The sequence below is a fragment of the Capra hircus genome, chromosome 2, assembly GCF_001704415.2.
Source record: "Capra hircus breed San Clemente chromosome 2, ASM170441v1, whole genome shotgun sequence".
NCBI classification, from domain to species: Eukaryota; Metazoa; Chordata; class Mammalia; order Artiodactyla; family Bovidae; genus Capra; species Capra hircus.
In genome coordinates this window covers 91,435,509-91,459,835 of record NC_030809.1, presented here as the reverse complement: position 1 = coordinate 91,459,835, position 24,327 = coordinate 91,435,509, and the positions used below count along the sequence as shown (strand labels likewise).

Here is a 24,327-nt window from a genome sequence, read left to right as displayed (position 1 = left end):
AGTGTGATAATGCCATCTATTAAAAAGAATATTTAGAATATCATTTTAATATTTTAATATTAATACTCATTTTAATATTATTTTCTGGAAAAATTTAGAGGATTTATATTTACTACCATTATCATCAATGATAATTCCTTATATCCTAGACAGCATTATAATTTTCAAACATTTATACATTCTTCAATTTATTATTTAAATTCGCATTCATGGTACAAATATAATCAATAGTATTCCTTTGCCAACAAAGATCCATATAGTCAAAGCTACAGTTTTTTCAGTAGTCATGTATGGATGTGAGAGTTGGGCCATAAAGAAGGCTGAGTGCCAAAGAATTGATGCTTTTGAACTGTGATGTTGGAGAAGACTCTCGAGAGTCCCTTGGACTGCAAGGGGATCAAACCAGTCAGTCCTAAAGGAAATCAACACTGAATATTCATTGGAAGGACTGATGCTGAAGCTGAAGCTCCAATACTTTGGCCATCTAATGCAAAGAGCTGACTCATTAGAAAAGACCTTAATGCTTGGAAAGAGTGGAGGCAGGAGGAGGCAGGGACGACAGAGGATGAGATGGTTGGATGGCATTACTGGCTCAATGGACATGAGTTTGATAGGCCCTGGGAGATGATGAAGGACAGGGAAGCCTGGCATGCTGCAGTCCATGGGGTCGCAAAGAGTCGGACACGGCTGAGAGACTGAACAACTTTGTATGGTGACAGATGATAATTAGACTTAAAATGGTGATCATTTTGTAATGTATAAAAATATCAAATCACTATGTCGTACTCCTGAAATAATATAATATTGTTAGTCAATTATCCTTAAATTTCTGAAAACTGTGGGAAAAAAAGACCAAAAAGCCTATGGATGTGAGGGAAAATTTTTTTTAAAAAGGATGAAAAAAAATCATGAGTAAGGAAGTGGAAAAGTATTAGATGTAGGCAGGAGAACATATGAACAAAGAAATGATATACTAGCCTTAAATAATATTTACCTAAATTAATTTTGCTGAGTTTAGAGAAACAACACTCTTCTATTTATAACTTCTTGTGCATGCTTTTGTTATCTAGAATTAGACTTTTATTCTTGTGTCTAAGCCTGCATGAAATTGATTAAAAGGTGTATTAGCTTTCTATTACCGCTGCTGCTGCTGCTAAGTCGCTTCAGTTGTGCCCGACTCAGTGCGATCCCATAGACGGCAGCCCACCAGCCTCCCCCGTCCCTGGGATTCTCCAGGCAAGAACACTGGAGTGGGTTGCCATTGCCTTCTCCTTTCTATCACTGCTCCCCTCAAATTATAGCATACCCAGTGGCTTCAAACAATATGAATATATTATCTTATAGTTCATAATTCAGAAATCCAGTGGGGACTCATTGGGCTAAATCTGAGTCAGCAGAGATGCATTCTGTCCAGAAGCTCTAGGGGAGAATTTCTTTCTTTGCCTTTTCCAGCTTCCAAAAGTCGCCCACATTCCTTGGCTCGTGGCCCCTTTCTTCTGTCTTCAAGGCCATCAATGTTGCATCTTTCTGGCCTTGCTTCTCTTGTCACGTATTTTCTCTGACTCTCTTTTCTTAAGCTTCTTTCATCTACTTTTAAGGACACTTGTGATCACATTGGGCCCACTCGGACAATCCAGGATAATATCCTATTTTAAGATCCTTGACTTAATCACTTGTGCAAAGTCCCTTTTGCTAAGTAAGGGAACATATTCATAGGTTTGGGGGATTAAGTTGCAGACATCTTAGGGGGAGCGCTGCTCTGCCTATCATAAATTTAATGTCTCATTCTCAGATCACAACCTACTATCTCTCCAATGTGTCCCCTTTCATACTGATTCGACAGCCCTTTAAGCCCCCTTGAGACCTTTACTTCTGTCTACTGCTTTTCTACTATTCCTTATTTCCTGTCTTCTCTTCACTCTTTATGAATCTAAATTTCCCAAGTTATCATTGCAACACCTCCTGACCTACATCCTCTATTCCCTTACCCCTGTCTTATCACACTCACTTGGCAAAAGCTCAACTCTGGTGATTCCTACTCTCTCACTAATCTGTCCTTGTCCTTATATAGCTGAACATGGTCAGAGGGAAATAGCCTTGCTGACCCATCTCCAATTAAGGTCCATACCTCAGGGAATTCCCTGGTGGTCAGTGGTTAAGACTTCCACTGCAGGGGGCACAGATTCTATTGCTGGTCTGGGAACTAAAAAATCTTATGCCATGTGGGGTGGCCAAAAAATTTGAAAACAATTTTTTTAGTTAAAAAAAGAAAGGTCAATATCACAAAGTTCATATGTGCCCTTCAGTTCAGTTCAGTTCAGTTCAGTCACTCAGTCGTGTCCGACTCTTTGTGACCCCATGGAATTGTAGCATGCCAGGCTTCCCTGTCCATCACCAACTCCTGGAGTTTGCTCAAACCTGTGTCCAGTGAGTTGGTGATACCATCCAACCATCTCATCCTCTGTTGTCCCCTTCTCCTCCCGCCTTCAGTCTTTTCCACCATTAGGGTCTTTTCAAATGAGTCAGTTCTTCATGTCAGGTAACCAAAGTATTGGAGCTTCAGCTTCAGCATCAGTCCTTCCAATTAATATTCAGGGCTGATTTCCTTTAGGATGGACTGGTTGGATCTCTTTGCAGTCCAAGGGACTCTCAAGAGTCTTCTCCAACACCGCAGTTCAAAAGCATCAATTCTTCAGCACTCAGCTTTATCGTCCAACTCTCACATCCAAACATGACTACTGGAAAAGCCATAGCTTTGACTAGACAGACCTTTGTTTGCAAAGTAATGTGCTATCTGGGTTGGTCATAGCTTTTCTTCCAAGGAACAAGCATCTTTTAATTTCATGGCTGCAGTCACCATCTGCAGTGATTTTGGAATCCCCAGAAATAAAGTCTGTCGCTGTTTCCATTATTTCCCCATCTATTTGCCAGGAAGTAATGGGACCGGATGCCATGATCTTAGTTTTCTGAATATTGAGTTTTAAGCTAACTTTTTCACTTTCATCAAGAAGCTCTTTACTTCTTCTTGAATTTCTGCCATAAGGGTGGTGTCATCTGCATATCTGAGATTATTGATATTTCTCCCGGCAATATTGATTCCAGCTTGTGCTTCCTCCAGCCCAGCATTTCTCATGATGTACTCTGCATATAAGTTAAATAAGCAGGGTGACAATATATAGCCTTGACGTACTCCTTTTCCTATTTGGAATCAGTCTGTTGTTCCATGTCCAGTTCTAACTATTGCTTCTTGACCAGCATACAGATTTCTTAGGAGGCAGGTCAGGTGGTCTGGTATTCCCATCTCTTTCAGAATTTTCCACAGTTTATTGTGATCCACACAGTCAAAGGCTTTGGCATAGTCAATAAAGCAGAAGTGTATGTTTTTCTGAAATTCTCATGCTTTTTCGATGATCCAGTAGATGTTGGCAATTTGATCTCTGGTTCCTTTGCCTTTTCTAAATCCAGCTTGAACATCTGGAAGTTCACAGTTCACGTACTATTGAAGCCTGGCTTGGAGGAGTTTGAGCATTACTTTGCTAGCATGTGAGATGAAATGTGCCCTTAGTGTGCCCTTAAAACCTACTATTTTCCTAGTCCATCCACTTTCTAGCTTTCCTAGAAGATACCTTCGTCTGCTGAGTAAGTATGGCCCACCTGCCATCCAGCCTACCACCCATCCCATTCAGTGTCATAAAGTCCAGCTGATCTACCTCAAAATTTTTTTATTTTAATTAATCTCTGACTCAGTAATTCCACCTCTAGGACCCTATCTTGAATAACTAGAGGGATGTCCAAATACATATATGTTCAAGGATGTTTATTGAAACAATATTTATAAAAACAACCAATAATTCCCACAATAGAGACAGGTTTACAGAAAGTATAGGACAATCATACCATGGACATTTTACAGTTATTCAAAATCATGTTTTTGCAGAATACTCAGTGATAGGGGAAAATGTGTATACCATAAAGTTCAAGGTTAAAAAATTCAAGATGTCAAACTGTATATAGAGTAGGATTCAATAATTTGAAGTATGAATACATATAGATGCATATATACATATACCACAAATTGAAAAATGACTAAAAAAGTATGTATAAATTTAATGCTTGCTATTTTTATGCAAGGAGATTATGGGAGATTTTATTTTCTCATTCAGAGTTTTCTGTATTTTCCAGCTTTCCTCAAATTATCAGGTATTGCTTTCACATTTAGAAAAATAATAAATAAATGTTAATAATAATAATATAAAAGTGAGATCAAAAGTGTTCCAAAAGATAGAAACATAAATTCTGAATGTCTTTTTTTTTTTTTTTTTTTTGCTTTTATAGATGGCTAAATCTTCCAGCTAAAAAGTTTTTATTTCCAGTAGAAGTAGTACTTGTAGTACTTGCATTCTTTCCTTGACTGGATTTGGATAGAGGATCCACTGCGACATATTTGATTTGGAAACCTCCTGCAGTCACTGAAGCATCACTTAGGAACTTCAACGTCATGACATTTCCTGGGGAGGAGGAAGATGCAGAAGAACCAAGATGTTACTCTCCATCAAGTTGGCTGACACTTCAACGACTCATCATTCTCATATGGAGAACATAAAAATTCTTGAACAAGACTCCTAGAATTCAGAACTATATTTTCAAGTTGTTGAGTCTGTAGTATCATTGCCAGGTGAAGCAAGGACTTCCAGATTTTTCCTGTGGCTCTCTAATCTGTCCTACAGGAAATTTTGTCTATTCTGTTTTAAAAGGTTTTCTTTGTAGAAGGAATATCCATAGAATTACAGGATAACAGCAGGCAGTTCAAACCAGTGAGATATAGATGGGTTATTTACTAAATGATGGCAACAAACCTTACATTTGTGAAGAAAACGAAAAAAAGGGAAAAAGCCACAAAGCTAGATCTCTCTTTTAAACAAAGCACTTAACTACGTGTTACCTGCATTAAAGACCAACATGTACCAAAAATAAAAAAGAAAAACTTTATTATATGAAATATGTAGGGATATTTTTCTTTTTCATGTGGGAAAAGCCTTCTTAATCCAAATCATAAATCCAGATTTCTTTGCAAAATCCCCATACACACTGAATGCTGATGTTTGCTTTTGTCAAGCACAGCTTTAAGTATCTTTCATCTTATCTTCCACAGTAACAAGATGAAGTGCATACTATTAAAATAGTCATTTTATAAATGAAACTGAGGTACAGAGAGCCTGGGTAGCTTGCCCAAGGCCACAGGGTTTTAAATGGCAGAACCAGATTTGAACCTAGAGTTCATGCTCTGATCTACTGCACTCTTCTCAAACTTGGGAGAGCTGCTTAGATGAAAAAAGAAAATTTTCTTGTAGACTACTCAATGGTTAAAATAAAAATTGGCACAGTAGGGCCTAGTGCCAATTTGCTGGCATCTATCCACATCTATGGCTTCCACGTGGCACAGTAGGAAAGAATCCGCCTACCAATGCAGGAGACACAAGAGCTGTGGGTTTGATCCCTGGGTCAGGAAGATTCCCTGAAGAAGGAAATGGCAACCCACTCCAGGATTCTTGCCTGGAAGAGTCCATGAACAGAGCAGCCTGGCGGGCTACAGTCTGGGGGGTTGCTAAGAGTCAGACTCAACTGAACAGACACACACACACACACCCCTAAGTGTACATTACTTGTGACCCCAACATTTTACTTTTAGGAATTAACTTTGAAAAAAAAATAAGACTAACAAGTAGAAGTAGAAAATATCTAGGGGACTTTGCTGGTGATTCAGTGCCTAAGACTCTGCACTCCCAATGCAGGGAGCCAGGGTTCAATCCCTTGTCAGGGAACTAGATCCTACATGCCACAACTAAGACCCAGCACAGACAAATAAATAAATATATATTTTAAAATGTCTAGTGAAATGTTGAATAGCAAAAGACAAAAAAATCAGCAACAACTGCCTTCAGGATGTTAAATATTGGTGTATGACAAATTATGGCACCTATTAAGAGTCATTAAAAAGAATTAGAGTGATCTAAATATACAGGGCTTCCCAATTATACTGTGACTTTGAAGTAGCTCCATGGTCTCCATGTATGTAATGTTTGTTTGTTACAGGAAGACATCTGGAAAGGTGGACACCACATAGTTGTCCAATGCCTTTCTTGGGTAGGGAGAGGTGAGAAGAGTGGGCACTTTCTTTCCTTATATACCTTTTATTAAAGGGGTATTGCTATGGGTAGTTTTTAGTTTATTTTTTGTTTTTGTTTTTTAGTATAAATATCCTGGGGTGAGTAAGCATATATTTAAGAAGAAAACTAGATCAAAATGTTAATAGCAGTATCTTGACTGACAAGTTGGTACCTTAAACTTATTTTATATATTCTTTTTCTATTACTTTGTATCAGTGTGTATTCTTCTTGCTGTTTTGCTAAATCTTTGGCATTTTATTTAACTATGTTCTTTCTGTTGATTTGTTTCTTTTTGAATAATAAATTGTGTGGGTTTTTCTTTTTTTAGTTTCTTGAAGTTGTGCCAGAAAAACACTGATTTGGTATTACATTTGGAGTCTGTTTTAGACAAAATAAAAAAAATGTCAAGTTTCAGGCTTCCTTTGGATTCTCCTTCTGTTTCACTTTTTTAAAAATAGAATTCTCACCCCCCTCCTAACTACCCTCCTACATCTCATAAAGTGTCTTCTTTCAGTTTTCTGTTAACATGAAATATGTTCTCAAGTGATGAATAAGAGATAAATAAAAAGTTTAAAAGATTACTCTTCCTAAGGAGATTGTGACATAGTAATGAATTAATAAACTTTAAGCTTTAATCATTCCAATATTGAACAAGAATTTCCATCTCTTGTAATGATTCATCAATGAAAATTGCATGCACTGCAAAGCTAGGGTGTGGGACTAATTCAGCTTGTAGTATCTCAGTTTAAGGACTGTTTGGAAATTGCAATTCAATGTAGTTTTGCTGTTTTTAGTTGCAGAAGTATTGTGAAAAAAATTTTTTTTAATGTTGTAGAGGAAAACGAGCCAGAATGCTAATTACTGGTGCAAGTTATGAAAATAAAGAGAAAAATGAAGACATCAAAGAAAGTAAAAGTTCTTAGCCAGAAAGTAGCAGTTTGAGGCAATAGCAGTGGTATTGCTCATTGCGATAAATGTATGCTGCTCCTGGAACATTTCTAGGTGCACATTTCAAGGAACAGTCTCATAAAATAATTAGCAAGAGCAAAAAGATCTGGAAAACATTGCTCACTATAGTTAGTCTTTTAAGATTAACTATGGCAAAAAGTGAAGAGGAACTAAAAAGTCTCTTGATGAAAGTGAAAGAGCAGAGTGAAAAAGTTGACTTAAAGCTCAACATTCAGAAAATGAAGATCATGGCATCTGGTCCCCTCACTTCATGGGAAATAGATGGGGAAACAGTGGAAATAGTGTCAGACTTTATTTTTTGGGGCTCCAAAATCACTGCAGATGATGATTGCAGCCATGAAATTAAAAGACGCTTATTCCTTGGAAGAAAAGTTATGACCAACCTAGATAGCATATTGAAAAGCAGAGATGTTACTTTGCCAACACAGGTCTGTCTAGTCAAGGCTATGGTTTTTCCAGTGGTCATGTATGGTTGTGAGAGTTGGACTGTGAAGAAAGCTGAGCGCCGAAGAATTGACGCTTTTGAACTGTGGTGTTGGAGAAGACTCTTGAGAGTCCCTTGGACTGCAAGAAAATCCAACCAGTCCATTCTGAAGGAGATCAGCTCTGGGATTTGGAAGAAATGATGCTAAAGCTGAAATTCCAGTACTTTGGCCACCTCATGTGAAGAATTGACTCATTGGAAAAGACTCTGATGCTGGGAGGGATTGGGGGCAGGAGGAGAAGGGGACAACAGAGGATGGGATGGCTGGATGGCATCACCGACTTGATGGATGTGAGTCTGAGTGAACTCCGGGAGTTGGTGACGGACAGGGAGGCCTGGCGTGCTGCAATTCATGGGGTCGCAGAGTCGGACATTACTGAGCGACTGAACTGAATTGAACTGATGTGTACTTAGCATAGTAAAAGTTCTCTAATGTCTTCTAACAAAGAAACCTGTTTAACCCAATGTTTCCCGAATTTACCTGACCTTAGAGCCCTTTTATCATGTAATATCTATTAAAAACACCTAACAGATCTGTGATTTTCATAAGACTTCCTTGGGATTGCTGTACTAATGTGAAAATGCAATAAATACAACTTAAAATTTTTTTTCAGTGATTAAAGATATTTTTAACAACTTGACAAATTACTTCAATCCTTTATCGATGAAACATTTGGGCCTTTTGTTACCACATTTTATGGGAATTAGAAGATACAGCAGTATTTATGGATTTGCAGACTCAAGACTATTTCAGACTGCATTTCCTGCAAGTAACCAGAGACTACACACTTTTTAAGTATAAATAGTTCTTTGCCTTTTACAAGCTAGCAAGCCATGTCTGTCTTCAGTTGTCAACTTTAAAAAGTTATATAGTAATAACTGTTGGATCCTTCACTTTCAGTGACACTGAGAAAGCAAATCATAGTTTTGTTCCTCACTTTAGAGCCATTACCTGTACTAATGATGTCTTCTGGAAGGTCATCTCCACAGTATCTGAAAGAGAATTTTTAAAAAGGAGAGGCCGCATGAATGATTATAATATAGCTCTTGCAAGTGACTAGCTGATAATTGATGTACTTTACATTTCCCTTAGAGGTGCGCGTGTGCTAGGTCCTGCCTCTCTGCAACCCCATGGACTATAACCCACCAGGCTCCTCTGTCCATGGAAATTTTCCAGGCAAGAGTACTGGAGTGGGATGCCGTTGCCTACTCCAGTTCCTCTAAGCAATGGCTCACTTTTCTATTACTTACAACATTGGCACCCCACTCAGTACTCTTGCCTGGAAAATCTCATGGACGGAGGATCCTGGTGGGCTGCCGTCCATGGGGTCGCTAAGAGCCGGCCATGACTGAGCGACTTCGCTTTCCCTTTTCACTTTCATGCATTGGAGAAGGAAATGGCAACCCACTCCAGTGTTCTTGCCTGGAGAATCCCAGGGGTGGGGGGTCTGGTGGGCTGCCGTCTATGGGGTCAACAGAGTCGGACACGACTGAGGTGACTTAGCAGCAGCAGCAGCAGCATTGTTTATTTATTTTTACTAGAATTTATAAGAGAGCCTGCGTGAGTGCTAAGTTGCTTCAGTATGTCTGACTCTGTGTGACCCTATGGACCGTAGCCCGCCAGGCTCCTCTGTCCCTGGGATTCTCCAGGCAAGAATACTGAAGTGGGTTGCCAAGCATTCCTCCAAGGAATTTTCCCGACCCTGGGATTGAACCCGAGTCCCTTACATCTCCTGCACTGGCAGGCGGGTTCTTTACCACCGGAGCCACCTGGAAAGCCCTTGTAAGAGAGAAGAAAGGCTAAAGTATTGTTTGAAATAGACTTCTTGCAGTATTGAGACTCTTAGGAAAGAATCTGTGGCATTTCTACTCTGTGTGTCTACAAAGCTTTATGTGTGGTAGACAATTTGAATCTATTTGGGAAATTTAAAAAATCTGTTTCTGATTAATCTCATGAAGTTTTCTTCACAGTTAAAAAATGGGGAGTATGACTGATTTAAAAAGGAAAAAATTACTTTGGACCTTATAAGATGATGTGATTTTTATCTGAATCATGACTTGAAAGGAATTCCCTTGCACACAATTATATAAAAAGTAAGGGTTTTTGTTAGTTTCTAAAGAAAAAGTAGTTTATTCCAGAGAAGGAGAAAGTCTATCATAAAGGTAAATCACACAATATAATCCAATAAATAACAAATTAGCCTGTAAATTAAAAAGTCATTTTATCTAGAACTGTAATTGATTTCTAAAACTAGATTTAGAATAAAAATGTTATCTTAAGTCCCAAGGTAGGAGATCCATTCTTTCAAAACAGACTTTGTTTTTAATTCCTCAGATCCTACTTCTAGTCTTCTTCAAACTATTTTTTAAAACTATTTGTATTTCTTTCCATAGTAGTAGTCTCAGCTAAAGAACAAAACAACAACAACAGCAAAAAAACACTTTCCATCCAAAACTGCTATTTACTTATACAAGAAATACCTTTGTCTATTTAAGTTACAGGTTTCAAAGTCAATAAAAATACATTGTCTATTATTTTAAATTATCCCCACTACTATTTTCTTTCATTAAATTACTATCATGGATAATAGAGAACTGATAACCAATAGTCCATTGATGAGAGATATTTAAAAATACACATTAAGTGGGGACCTGAATATATAGAACACCTAACTGTGCTCTCTTTAATTTATAATGTTTCATACAATGTTGCAAAATTTGTATTGTAAAATGTAAACTATATTAAAGATACTGGGTGAGAACACGCACCAAAAATATTGTGTCCCAGCATGTTGAAAAACCAGGAGAGAAATACTGAGGGAAGGAACATTTGTTTTTTCATGGCAAAGAAAGCTATTTTTAAGAAGATATCCATTGTATAATTAGCTGAACTGTATGAGAGAAGGGGCTCTAGTGTACTTGTTTACTTTATATCCATAATGCTTAGTACAATGCTTTGTACACAGAAGAAAGGCAACAGTTACTGAATTTAGGCTGACAGAAATCAGAACACTTAAAAACCCCAACAAATTTCCCATCCTACATATCTTCTTCCTCCTGTTAGTCAAATCTTAAGGTCTGCATAAATAGAATATTTAACTGTTACAATGTAACAAATCAAAAAGTAGCTATCACTATATTTATCATAAGTAGAGGTAGCAGCTGACTATGGCTTGTTAGGACTAACAGTGGAAAGAAAAATCTTGGTTAGGAAAGGAAAGGATGTTGCGGGGGAATAGATAAACTGGAAAACAATATTGCAGGGACAGTCGGGGAGAAATTAAAGAAGCATCATGCAAAATATCAGATGTTCATTAGCTTCCTGTATGGAGAAGCAACACATACCTTCCCACAAAGCCATGGACATCATCGTAACTGTCGTATACTTCAAAATAGTCAGCCAAGCAAGCTGGGTCATCTTCAAGGTCAAAGTCCAAAAAACTCAGGTGAATGCGCTGACCATACTTGAGTCTAATGTGCCAGTAGCAGATTTGGTTATCATCATACTCATCTGGGAAGCCTGGAGATTTAAAAATTCTCTTTGGATCTGTAAACACACCACCACACTCCTTTGCTGAAATGAGAAAAGAAAAAATAAGCATTTAAAAAGATGATTCCTACTTTAAAAAGATATTCATTTCTTAGTGTCCATCTATTTAGTACTTTTTATGAAATAAAAATAAAGACATGAATAAATGTATAGCCTCCATAGTATATTGTGTGTAATTTAGCTGAAGAATAACTGTATTTTTTTGTTAATAGTTGCTAAATTCTCGAAAATAAACATAGACCACTTGTGATTTTTTTTTAAGTAAAGTAGCAAAAAGAAATAATTGTGCTCCTGTTTACATTTCTTGCTCTGTTCACATTTTAAGCATAGAGCACACATCTTCAGTGCACACTTAAATGTGTTTTGACAAATCTTGATACATATACCTACCTGTATTACCAACATATACCTACTTCACCAACATATATCTACATCACCAGCCATGACAGGGATTTTGTCCTGTGGTGTCACCACTGTGTCTTCAGGGACTTGAACACTTAGAACAATGCATCCAATAAATTCTGTTTGGAAAATCCTTATAAAGACCACTAGGGAACTTGCAGGTCATTCTAATCCAGTTAAAAGGAAGAATTTATAATCATTCTATACTCCTTTTACTGGTTTAAATTAGCAACTTAATTCTATTTGAGGATTTGGTGGAGATATCTATGTTGATTTTTTCAAGTCATTTACCATTTCACAGATTTCTGTCATGTCCCATAACCTCTTATAAAAGCGAACAATCTCTACCAGAACAGTAGCTTTGCAGTATGACCTAGAAGGAAAGCTATAGCAGGGTCCCAGTTCATTTTAATTCCATATCAACTAAATGTCTAGCATCTGAAAAAAAAAGATAGAAACTGAAAATTCAAATATAATCTGACTGGTGGTGTGGAGGTGGTGACTTTGGTAGTATTCAAAGATATTTTTATTGTATCAATTAGAGGCTTTTTACAAGAATATTCTTCTTTAAAATAACTATGATAAAAAATTGTGCTAGAATCCTTAACACCATAGAGGTTAAGGAGCTTGTGTCTCCAGGGCAGAATAGGCTCTTAGAAAGGCTAGGGAGTGACAGGGAAGGTCAGCAACCTAGTCTGAGCTCGGTGACCAGTGTATACCTCAGTGTCTTCATCGATGAAATAAATGTAGTCATCCTCTTCTATTACCTCCCTCACAGCACTACTCTGAGGATAAATATAGAGGATAGCTTAATGGTATTATGCAAAGTGTAAGCTATTCATATTGCATTATTAAATATTATAAAATATAGAGTGTTTATGGGCACATAAGGGGCTTCCCTGGGGGCTCAGATGGTAAAGAATCTGCCTGTAATGCAGGACACCTGGGTTGGATCCCCGGGTTGGTAAGATTCCCCTGGAGAAGGGAATGGCTACCCACTCCAATATTCTTGCCTGGAGAATTCCACGGACAGAGGAGCCTGGTGGCTGCACAGTCCATGAGGTCTCAAAGAGTCAGACATGACTGAGCGACTAACAAGTGCCTACTTTGGGAGTGATTTTCCCTGTCCCACAGCATCCTACATTTACATATATACAATATCTATATATAAATTATATATATATATATAGCCCCATGTCTTGTGGTTTGCACTGTCTTACTTCCCCATCCAGGGATTGAAACCACACCCTTGTCAGTGAAAGTACGAAGTCCTAACCACTGGGTCACGAGGAAATTCCCAGCCTCCTGTATCTTTGATGTATATATCACTAGATTAGGGAAAAATCCAAATATTGAACTACTTTGGTTGTATATTTAGCTATATCTACCAGCTCTATATTTCATGTTATGTATAACTGTTGCCTCATCTCTGGCTTATTTAGAAAATGACAGATTTATGAAGCAGACTTCTTAAATCTGACTTTATAAATTTGAGCACTGACTGCTAATTGGCTAAGAAGTGTTTATGCAGGAGGGAGTCAGCATCATGCCACATGGTCAGAACTTGAATGAGCAAGGTTACTTCTGAACACTTCTAAATGATCCTGTTCTTCCTTGCTTCAAGCAGCTGTAACTTGGTGATACTGATAAATTTATAATCATTAATTTATTTTCCTGATACTGTTATGATTTTTTTCATCCTAATCATTTTTCAGTGAACTGCGCTTCTCCCATTGCTAGTTCAGGCGGCCCCCAGTCCCCTTCAGGTTAACCACATCCTAAATAATCAGCGTGTCACTGAATCTAAAAGTAAGCTGAGAATTGAGTAAGAACAAGTCTCCTAGGATTCTGTACACATTTTCCCAGAGTGAAAAGTATTCAGCCTCTATGAGAAATAAATACAACTTACAAAAATTTGAAAGTTAATTTGGCATTCTTATAAAAGAGCAATGAAATGTACAGAATCCTAGGAGACTTGTTCTTACTCAGTTCTCAGCTTACTTTTAGATTCAGTGACATGCTGATTATTTAGGATGTGGTTAACCTGAAGGGGACTGGGGGCCACCTGAACTAGCAATGGGAGAAGCATAGTTCACTGAAAAATGATTGGAATGAAAAAAAAGATCATAACAATATCAGGAAAATGATGATTACTAATTAATCAGTATCTCCAAGATAGAGCAAAAAGAGAAGTGCCTGTATAACATATTTAAGGAAAAGGGGGAGTTCCCTGGTGGCCTAGTGGTTTGGATTCTGGGCTTTCACTGCCTTGGCCTGGGTTCAATCCCTGGTTGGGGAACTGAGATCCTGCAAGCAGTGCAGCACAACCAAAGGAAAAAAAAAAAAGGAAGAGAGGAGGGGAGAGAGAGGAAAAGGAGGAATATAAATTATTAACAACGACTAAATATGGGACTAAATGTTGTACGCGTGCTTGCGCGCTCAGTTGTATCTGACTCTTTGCGACCCCACGGACTGTAGCAAGCCAGCGTCCTCTGTCCGTGGAATTTCCCAGGCGAGAATACTGGAGTGGGTTGCCATTTCCTTCTCCATAAACGTAGTGTAGTATAGGCTTAACGTATGTCAAAGTGGTTTGAAAGAGTCTATATGAATGCGCTGTATTTATTCATATTTTGTCTCAAGCGGGAGTAGGTGATAGCTCTAGACAAAATTCTTTTCTACCAGAGTACATATTATTTTGAAATATAGGTTAGCTACAAACATGAGAAACTGTTCTCCAATGACTAATATTATTAAATGGTAACATATTCTATAATACTATGCTAGAACTTCACTGTAACTCTCCTACTGTGTTACAGACTTTCTCATAAAGTAGATCCAAATGGGACACCACCTGAGGATATTTATGATCATAAATGTAGGAAATAGTTTGTGACATGTTGTAACAGTTTGTAATATTATCCTGGGGGAAATAAATCCCCAGTCTGTTTTTGTCTAAGAACATGGAGCAAGAATTACTCTTCATAGTAATTATGATGAGTTAATTTTCTCTTTAAATTTTTCCTGACTACAATCAACCATGGAAAAAGAATATGAATAAAACATATACTATATAACAATAACTAGAATATCCAGTATATATTCATTAAAAAAAACAGAGTGGGAGTTTCTTAGTTTGGAAGTTTAAGAATTTGTACACAAAAAGAAATTAGGAAAAACAATTTGTTTATTCTGTCCCCTTTTTCTCATTCTATTAAAAGGATAACTTTGAACAGTTAACATTTTGTAGTATTATACTACTTCATAGTTTTAGCTAATTCACTGTGATAAGTTTATAATCTGCTTTTTTTTTTTTTTCTTTTGTGCTCAGGAAGTTCCCTGGCACAGAAAACTAAATGTTGAGATTTCACTTGCCTGCTAATTATCAGCTGTCTGATCTGGGGAAAGTACTTAAGTTCTTGAACTTTCAGTTTCCTGAAGTCTAAAATGAGTATAACAATAACTCCTTGCAGAGTTGTGAACATTAAGTGGCAGTGTGGCTGAAGGGACGTAAGTCAGCATTTGGCACAACATAATCATTCTATGAATGGTAGTTGTTATTAATAATTATCATTATTGGGGACTTCCCTGGTGATCCAGTACTTAAGAATCTGGCTTGCAGTGCAGGGCCTGCAGGTTTGATCCCTGGCTGGTGAACCAAGATCCCACATGCCATGGGGCAGCTGAGCCCACATGCTGCAACTAAGACTTGATGCAGCCAAATGTATGTTTAAAATTTTTTAAAAATTGTCATTATTAAATTGATTTGTCTCTGGAAAAAGAAGACATTTCTTTTTCATAACATGTAACTGTTTTTGTATAGTATAAAATTACTGTTTTCCACAAACCATGTGGGTTGTAGCAATATGCATCCCATCTTTCACTTCTATTGAGACGGATTCCATAATCGATAATACCAGTTTTTCCAAATCCACAGTTGGACCCTGGCTTCACAATAGGGTATCCAACTCTGCCCTTGGCCATCCACCCAGCAGCACAGACATGAAATCCTGCAAGAGAATGGAAGGGTAATGGCTTAACTTGTATGTTCCCTCAGCTAAGCAAAGGTCATCTCAACCAAGATGGCTCCTCCCAACAGGGACAGGGTCTTAACTGCAGAAATCCAGTTCATATATAAGGGGGAAAACGGTTTTCTTAAAAAATAAAGTTTGAACACATATAAAAGTTCTTATAACATCTCACTTTTACTAGAAAGTGACATCTTGGCAAAAAAAATAAAAAAAGATGGACTAAGAAACAATAATACCATGGATATGAAAACAATCCAATTTCAGAGCTGGCTTCTTTTCACAAATGACCCTACTAGTGCCATGAGATAACTAAAATTATCACCAATACTGAAAAAAATCTTTTCAAATGATAGTGTCTCTTTCAGGATCAATTAAGATATTGCTGATATTTTTAAAAATTGGAATAAAGATAAAAGTACTCAACATTTCAAACAAAGCCTTAGCCCTGTTTTCCTTGCTCAGCTTTGGAGGCTCTTTTAACATTTGCCAATGCCATCCAAGAACGATCTGACTGCGAGTCCCTGGTGGCTGGGAATGGCTCTGCTTTAGCCTGCATCGTTCCAGTTGCTGTGTCACACACAGCCCTGTGGGTATAGACTGAGCAGTCGTCTGGGGAAGACTCTGGGCCATTTGTGAAAACACCTTTATTTTTGTCTTGGGTGATGTAAAATATTTGCATGAGCTTTGCCAGGTATGTTCCTATAAGCGAAGGGATTTCTTTATTGGAGAAGATAATTCTGAATGGAGGTGGCCTTTTGGATTCTCCTGAAAGTCCAGGAGAGACACTAGCAGCCCCCTCGCTCTCTCCCAACCCCCAGCTTTTATCATAAAGAAGCAGACAGTATTTGTTAATTACTGGGTTTTCACCAGGTGTCCTGACATCATCTTCCCAATATCTTTCATCTGGTGCTTTACAACTCTTTTCCTCATGGCTTTCAATCCTAAAGTACAAATGCATTCTCCCACTTACTGTTAAAAACGAAAAGGAAAAACTTGAAAAAAAATCACTAAATTCACTATTTCTTCTACCAAGTGAATTTCTTTGTAAGATTTAACATAGTAATATCATTTAACAGCTGAGGAAACCCACAGAGATCAAGAAAAGATAAAATGGTATAATATTAAAAATGAATAGCAATAGCATAGAATTAATGAGTAAATAAATGATATCAAGATGATATCTTCATTTTCTTTTGACTTTAATTTAACTCAGTTGCTTATTTTAGAAAGTGTCCACCATCGAGCTCTAGGCAGAGAAAATGGGAGAAGCAGAGGTGGAGAAGTAAGTCTCAATAAGAGGTTGCAGGAAAGGTGGAAAAAATTTTTTTCCAAAGGTGAAAAAGAAGAAATATTATATTCAAAGCAGTTACCAATTTTTCTGGCTGCCTCTAACTGCTTGTAGGTGGCAAGACTGCCACCTTCATATTCACAGACCGCCTTCGCTTCTGCATAGGTGAGCTTGTATTTGCCGGACCGCGCTTCTCTGTGGTACACGCCTGCTGCTTGTTCTGTGAATTCACAAAATGTCATAAATGCACTGTTATCCATTCTTGTCGAACAAGGGAAATTTTGTGGCCTCATCTGGAAGATTACATCAGCTATTGTTCCTGCCAAAGGGTTCCCTGGGTCGGCTGCCTTGAGTGGCTGAGTTTTCATTGTTAGAAAGCTTTGGGAAACATTTTGAATGAGGGGAATTTTGGGGGGACACAGAGAGAAACTTAAGACTAAGTTATGTTTTTGAACTGAGAGCCTGAAATAAAGTTTTAATACAGCATTGTATTTCTGCACTATCCAAAGTGATAAAGTTTTAACTTGTTTTTTTGGCTTGGTTTTAAAAACTTGGAAAGGTAAACACTAGGAAAAGAAAAGGAATGAAAATTGAAAAGAAAAGCCAATGAAAATTAGCTCATAATGAAGGAGAAAAATAAGCCAAAATATCCATTTGAGGGAAATGAGTAATACAATATAGTTGAGAATTTAGTAAACAAATTGAAAACTGAGGAACAGTTTGAAAGAATCCAAAGGCACCAAATAGTGCATTAAAGAAAAGAAAAATAGATATAACTACAGCTGAGAAAAAGTGGGACACACCTAACTACCAGTTCCTAGGTTCTTCACCTGGTTTGTCTTTTTTTAGTTCACATTTGTTCCCAGCACAGTTTAGATGGTATTAAGTCATACGTGAGCTGTGTCCTAGTAGATCACTGTTTAAATGGATTGTTTTGAGTTTTGAGTGCATTTTGCCATAGAAACAATGTGAAAAGATTCCCAGGACAATAATCATAACATAGCTCTAATAGTTCTGTGTAGACTGTCAAGATTATTGTTAAATCTTTGTACCCCGACCTGTGTAATCAGCCACCATTAAGACCATTTCCAACAAGAATTTATATTTCCAGCCTTGCAGCAATATATGAATCCAGCAGTATTAGAAATACTGTTCTTTACTCTCCACCCAAAGCTGAAGTTGACAATGTCAATTCAATAGGAGATGCTGCTTGGCATTTTCCCTGCTTTTCTAGACTCAAGAGATCCTGCTCTTATACCTTATATGGTAAAAGCCTATCATGCATACACAGTGGGTTAGTCAGTCTGATACTTAGAGGTCAGAAAACACAAGGAACATCAAAGTCATTCGCTCTTTTGAGAGTTACCTACTTTCCAAGTGTCCTTCATAGGTAAAGCCTCATTAACTCAGCTTTTACCAGTTTCCAATGTAGCTGTTTTGAGAATTTACCATGAGGTACTTTGCTAGGTTCTGGGGAATCAAGCCCTGTTCTTAAGCAACTTGGGCACTAATGGGCAAGGCAAGTAGATCTATTTTGAAGTACAGGGATACTGAGGCTTTTAGTAGAGAAGAGGGACACGTAGTACTTAATGATATATGTGGTGGAGATGATTGTTACTTTTAAAAAGTGTTAGAATTGTATTTGTTTTCTAAAAGGTGTTTATTTGAAAAAAATTTGATTGTTTTGTCTGCCCAGATTTCTCAAACTAAAATTTCCTTTATATTTTACTCCCCAAATAAAAATCTGATATATTAGAAACAAGACAGCAAGCTAAGTCCCACATCACCAAATGAAGACTTCAGTATAGTTTCAGCTTACCCAGAAATGGAATCTTAAACCAGCCAGTCAGAAGGCTCCTGATCATCACTAGTTAGATCATCTGTCTGATAGACTGCTACTATCTCCTAAAGGAATGTAACTTAGCCATCAAAAGCCTACTGTTTTGCTAGTAAAACTTCCTTATGCCTGCACCTTTCTGCCTATGAAAGTTTTGCATTTTGTACCACTCCTTGGAGCTCCTTCTGTTAAATTGGATGCTGCCAAATTCAAATGGATTGTTGCTCAGATAAACTCAAAATTTTAAGTATGTCTCAGTTTTTCTTTTAACAGAGGTTTGGAGGGGGAAAAAAGAAACAGAAAGATTAAAAAATAATTTTTAGTTTTATTCCCAGTAGTTTTTCTTAAAACTTTGGTACCTCTTGAAACTTGTCTAGTAATAAGATAGTAACTTAAATAGCAGCAATGTCTATACTATAATTTTTAATTGATTAAATGATATTAATATACCACATTGCTCCTGAAAGAGATCCAAACTTCCCATTATCTTGCCTTATGAACAAGTTGAGAACTCTTGGCATATGTACTTGAATATTTTAAGCACAGATTTATTTTAAAGTATTTCTTAATTCAGAATTTATAGTACTAAAATGGTCCTTTGATTAATGAGTCTTAATCTAAAGAGTTTCACTTTTCAGAAGAAGTAATAATTTATTAATTTTTCTAGCTGTCATTCATTAAAATTGAAAATCTGCTTAACCAATAATTTCCTTTTCCTTTTATTAATAGTAAGTGGTAACAGTAGCAGGTTGGCTCTGATTTCTGCTTCTGGTTCTGTGATAGACCAGTTGTGTGACCTTGTATAAATTACTGCCTGCATCTCAGTTTCTTCATCTATCAAATGGGAATAATGACAGTTATTTTTTGGAATATACAAACTATGAAACCTATAAGCATTGCTTCTGGATTCTAATAGGAGCTCATGATAATGTTACTTTTCCCTTCTCCTTTTTCAGATTCGAAACAATGGTTAAAAGGAATTGCTTATTTGTACATTTTTTTATTTTCCATTTAAACTAGTTGAAGTTACTTGTCCTTATGTGTCTTAAAATTTACTATCTAAGAAATTAAGAGTATACAAGAGTAAACCTTAGGGTCCCTTACTTCAGACTTCTCATTTTACCAGCATGGAACTGAGACCAAGAATTTTAAGTGCCTTGTTCTTGATAGTTGCTAGCAGATTCCTGCCTTATAATTCAACTCTCTTCTCCCTCTAAACAGTTTTCTAATACTACATTGATCTAACCAACTATAAACAGTTTATGCCAGGCTGACTGGTCAATAATTTGTCCCACTTTGAAGCAATATGCAATCACTCCAGGCCCCAGATGTGCAGCATACTATTAACAAATATTTGGGTTTGCTTCCCTCTACCTCCGGGACAGCACTTCTATTGTCCAGGTTTCTATTTTGGTGATATATAACATCACTTTAAAAAAAACCCCAAAACTACATTTTGCTTCATCATTAGAGAATTTGACAGAATTTCAGTTTATCCATTTGGGTTCAACTCTTACTAGCTTTATGATCCTCTTTTTCATTTCTGACAAATAGGTGTATGTTTCCCAAGTTCAATGGTGTGTAATGAAAATAAACAGAAAGACTTGCTCATTCCTCTAGTAAATTCCAGACCCCATCTTGGCCAAATGGATTGCACTGTTCAGCATGAAAGTAGTTCACTGGCTCAAGCTGAAAAAAGAGGCGGTAAGGCTGTGCATTGCAAATCGAGCTTTTTAATGAAATCCGCATGGCTGTAGTTATACCAGAAAGAAATAAGCTGAAAGGGAAGATATACTACAACTCTGTGCTGCTTAGCAAGCCTAAAATCAAGATCTAGGTTAATTTTACTTTCTGTTTATTTCTTTGTTTTATATAAGGATCTGTCAATTTTCTTCTTGAGCAATTCAAAAAATTTTCACCATCAGATACAACAGTGAACATAAAGCAATAATAATCTGTATCATGAGAATTAAAACATTGTTTAGAGTACTTTATGGAGCATTTGGGGTTTTAACTATTTAGGTTTTTTTTGGTCTATTGTTTATATTCTCAGTTAGGCCTGTGTCATTTCCTTACATTTAACAAAACAAAACAACAAAAGAAACTTTCCTTGTCTAACAGAAGAGGTAGTAAAGTATTTAAATGGCTAGCTCAGACAAAAGAAATCAAGTGATAAGAACACATTCAGAAATACAAGCTTTTTTCATTTTTTCTATATTACAAGATGGCTTTGTAAAACTATTTGAACGAAAAACGTGAGTTATACTACAGGTCAGAGTACACAGAGCAGTGACTGTAAAATTATTTTATATTCTAATTTACCTGTTATAATTCTCTTATGGTTACCTGTTATGAAATCTGACTGCAAATGCATTGAAATAAGAACGAAATAATGTATTAGTAACTTTATTTTGTTAAAGACACTTTCCCCATTATACTACCACACCTGCTTTGAAAATTTTAAAGGACATATTCATATGGACTATAAATATTAACTTCTATTTTCTACTCAACAGTTCACTTTATAAAAAGCTATTCTAAAATTTTAGAAGGCAGGAACACTTAAAAAAAATGATATATACACTCCACCAGCTGTTTTCCCCAAACAATTTTCTTAGAAAACATCAGCCTTAAACAGAAGAGAAAAATTTACAGCTTTGATTCACTTCTGTATGAATTCAAAGAAGTGACTTCCCCAGCAAGAAGCTCATGAGTGAAGTTTCTTACCAAGCCATATGGAGTTATGAAAAATTCCATTCTTGAATCCCCATCCGTGAGCCTCTTCCCATAGCAAGACAAATAAGTAAATTAAGATGATCATATCTCAGTCGTAGAGAAAGAATGTTCTGTCAGGGGCTGCTCGGGATAAATTCTCAGAGCAGAGGCTGAAATGTGTCTGAAACATCTGGTTTCCACATCTTTTAAATGTTTTTTTTTTTTTTTTTCAGCTGTGAGGTCAGCAAGCGCTCTCCAATGACATTTTCTGCTGTAGAGTTACACAATTAACTCACTGTCTGAGGCAAATCCTCTGACTCATTTGCATTGGCAACTCAAACTAAGGATATGGAACGATCATCTACATTTTAAAATTCGCTTACTTGGAAAGGGGATAATTTATTCTGTCTGTCACGGACACTCCTCTGTTAGGAAGTTCTTTATAACTTGGTGCAGATTCAGCAGTGGTTTCAAAAAACAAAAGAAAGACACTTCAGTAAGAATTTTAAGAGAAACCCATTTGCAATAATGAGTATCTCATTTGCAACAAGTCAAATGTGATATGGGGTTTGGGGTTAAACACTAATCTTGAACTTGACCCTGGTAGTATTATTAATACTTCAGTTTCCCCTAAACATTGTCAAGCTTGAATAGAAGGTTTGAAACAAAAAGTGTGCATAGCTGGCCAATTCTGAACTGTCTCCAGTGTTGTAGGATTTTTTAACTTTCTTTTCTGTCTGCTTCTGTGTTAGGGTGGGGTTTGTTGCAGTCCTTAGATTACTGTGGTCCAAGGTAGGTAAATACATCATTTTTCAGAAAAGTAGTTCAGTTTCAGATGCTTAGGACATTCCAGCAGTTTGGGGCTATCTTATTAGAACACAACATTTTCCAGGTCACAAATCCTTGTTATTTTGGGAGGAAGGAGGGTTGGTAGGTTGTCATAAAGTTAATTAAAATACGGTGCTAGCTTCCCTACTCTAACTTTGAAGATTATCAGAATAATAGGTACAGTTATCATAGTGAAGTCACCATGCCTTAAAATACCCAAACTTTCCTCTCCTCTTGTGCAGGGTCTTTGGGTAACCTGTTCGGTAATACTCCAACGCTCTGATGCTCCCTAGCTTTTCCTGTTGATTGACAGCCATTCGGGGAGGGGCAGCTTTGACATCTCTTTCTCATTGGTCATTCTTTGCTGCTTATCCTCTCTACTCCTGCTACGAAACTGCCTCCTTTTGTTCCTATTATATTCATTTCTCTCATGCTTTCTTAGTTCCTCCTTTGATATTTAATCTTTCTAGACGGTCAGCTTTCTGGACTTGCTCTGATCTAAAGTTAACTTGAATCTCTTAGGCATCTTTGCATTGTACATCAAAGGCTTGCCCTGATCTCATCTGCCCTGGAAAGAGCAGTTGTAGGAGGTAGGCTGAGGTTACAGAATTTACTAGGCACTCACGGAGGTTGGATAAAGCTGTCAGGATTCAAAAATCTCTATTTTGGACCCAGAGCAAATGAGAGATGAGATGATTATACACCAGCTCATCCCACAGAATTTCGAGGGTTTGAGTTTGGTGCCAAGAAGAATCTAGTCTAGACCAGGTGGGTGTGACTATGAAGACAGGTATGGTCAGCGGGAATAGGATGAAGAGATAGTTGGAAGGAACAAACCATGACATTTCTCTGGAAAATGGAATTATATGACTATTTTAAGCCATAGTTTAGGAAGTAAATATAACTTTACTTGGGCAAGGCAACAGCTGAACCGTCACAGCTTCTCCCATCCTTTGCCTGGTCACATTCTCTGCCCATGTGTTTTCTGCATCTCTCAAAGGTACTCAGTCCCTTCTTGTCCTTATTTATAAAAAATTATTACCAGGAAAGGGTTGAAAATTAACCTTTAACTAGGCCAAATAATGAACAAGAGATACCCTTCTTTATTCATCTTATTTATTTATTTATTCATTTTAACAAATCTCCAAGTATGACAAGGTGTACATGTTCACCTTATTTTAGCATAAATATTTAATGATTACTTTAATGGATTAACCCAATCAAGGGGGAAGGGTTTCTTTCTCCTCCTCCCATTTCCTACGGGCACTTCCCCCCATCTCTGCACAGTGTTTGGAAACCCTACATTAAGCAAAGAGGAAACACTGCCTAATCTTGTGAGTTCTGGTTTTGAGGGGGTGTTCAGTTCTATTGTGGAAGAAAAAAGGAGAATGAGGGTTTTGTGTGGAAAAGATGCTATGGGTGTGGGTGGGAATTCAGGGAGGAACCAGAGGGAGAAGGATAGAGGAGAGAAGGAGTTTTGTTTGTGAACTTAGCTTGAAAGTTGCCCAAGAAAATAAACCTTCCCTGCCCACCCCCCTCCCCCCCAGTACACACTGCTGCTGCTAAGTCGCGTCAGTCGTGTCCGACCCTGTGCGACCCCAGAGACGGCAGCACACCAGGCTCCCTGGTCCCTGGGATTCTCCAGGCAAAAACACTGGAGTTGGTTGCCATTTCCTACCCATGATGTATTTGAGGAGTTGAGAGAAGATACATTGCTGAAAGTTCCTTTCAAAGGCTAGAAGACTTTGCTAGTCCAGTGTTCAGCCTTTAGAGATAAATGTCACCTTACTTCCCTACACCTTCCATCTCTTGATTGCACTTGCCAGTCATTGACTAAAAGCCAGGCAGGACCTTTTTTTTCTGGCAGAGGCAGGTCCCCTTTCAACCGCTTTCCCAGTGTTTCAGTGCTCATGAGCCCAATCCCTTCTAGACACCTAAAGACAAGGTGGGGAGATTGTCATACTTGATTTGGGCTAACAGTGCACTGAACAAGCTTTAAGATTGCCTGAAGTGGCACAGTGGTATGGTGATGTCACTATTCCACAAACTTTAAAAAGAG

The 24,327-nt window shown here is 37.4% G+C and overlaps 1 protein-coding gene across 1 annotated transcript; it reads right to left on the bottom strand.

Moving 5' to 3' along the window:
* TNFAIP6 (TNF alpha induced protein 6) lies at nt 3,803-21,627 on the bottom strand. The gene is made up of 6 exons (XM_005676153.3): nt 21,453-21,627; nt 16,971-17,108; nt 15,418-15,579; nt 10,966-11,194; nt 8,573-8,613; nt 3,803-4,508 (listed from the first exon to the last, which is right to left on the bottom strand). Exons 1-6 carry the CDS (start codon nt 21,544-21,546, stop codon nt 4,330-4,332), a joined length of 843 nt encoding a protein of 280 aa, XP_005676210.1. The 5' UTR covers nt 21,547-21,627; the 3' UTR covers nt 3,803-4,329.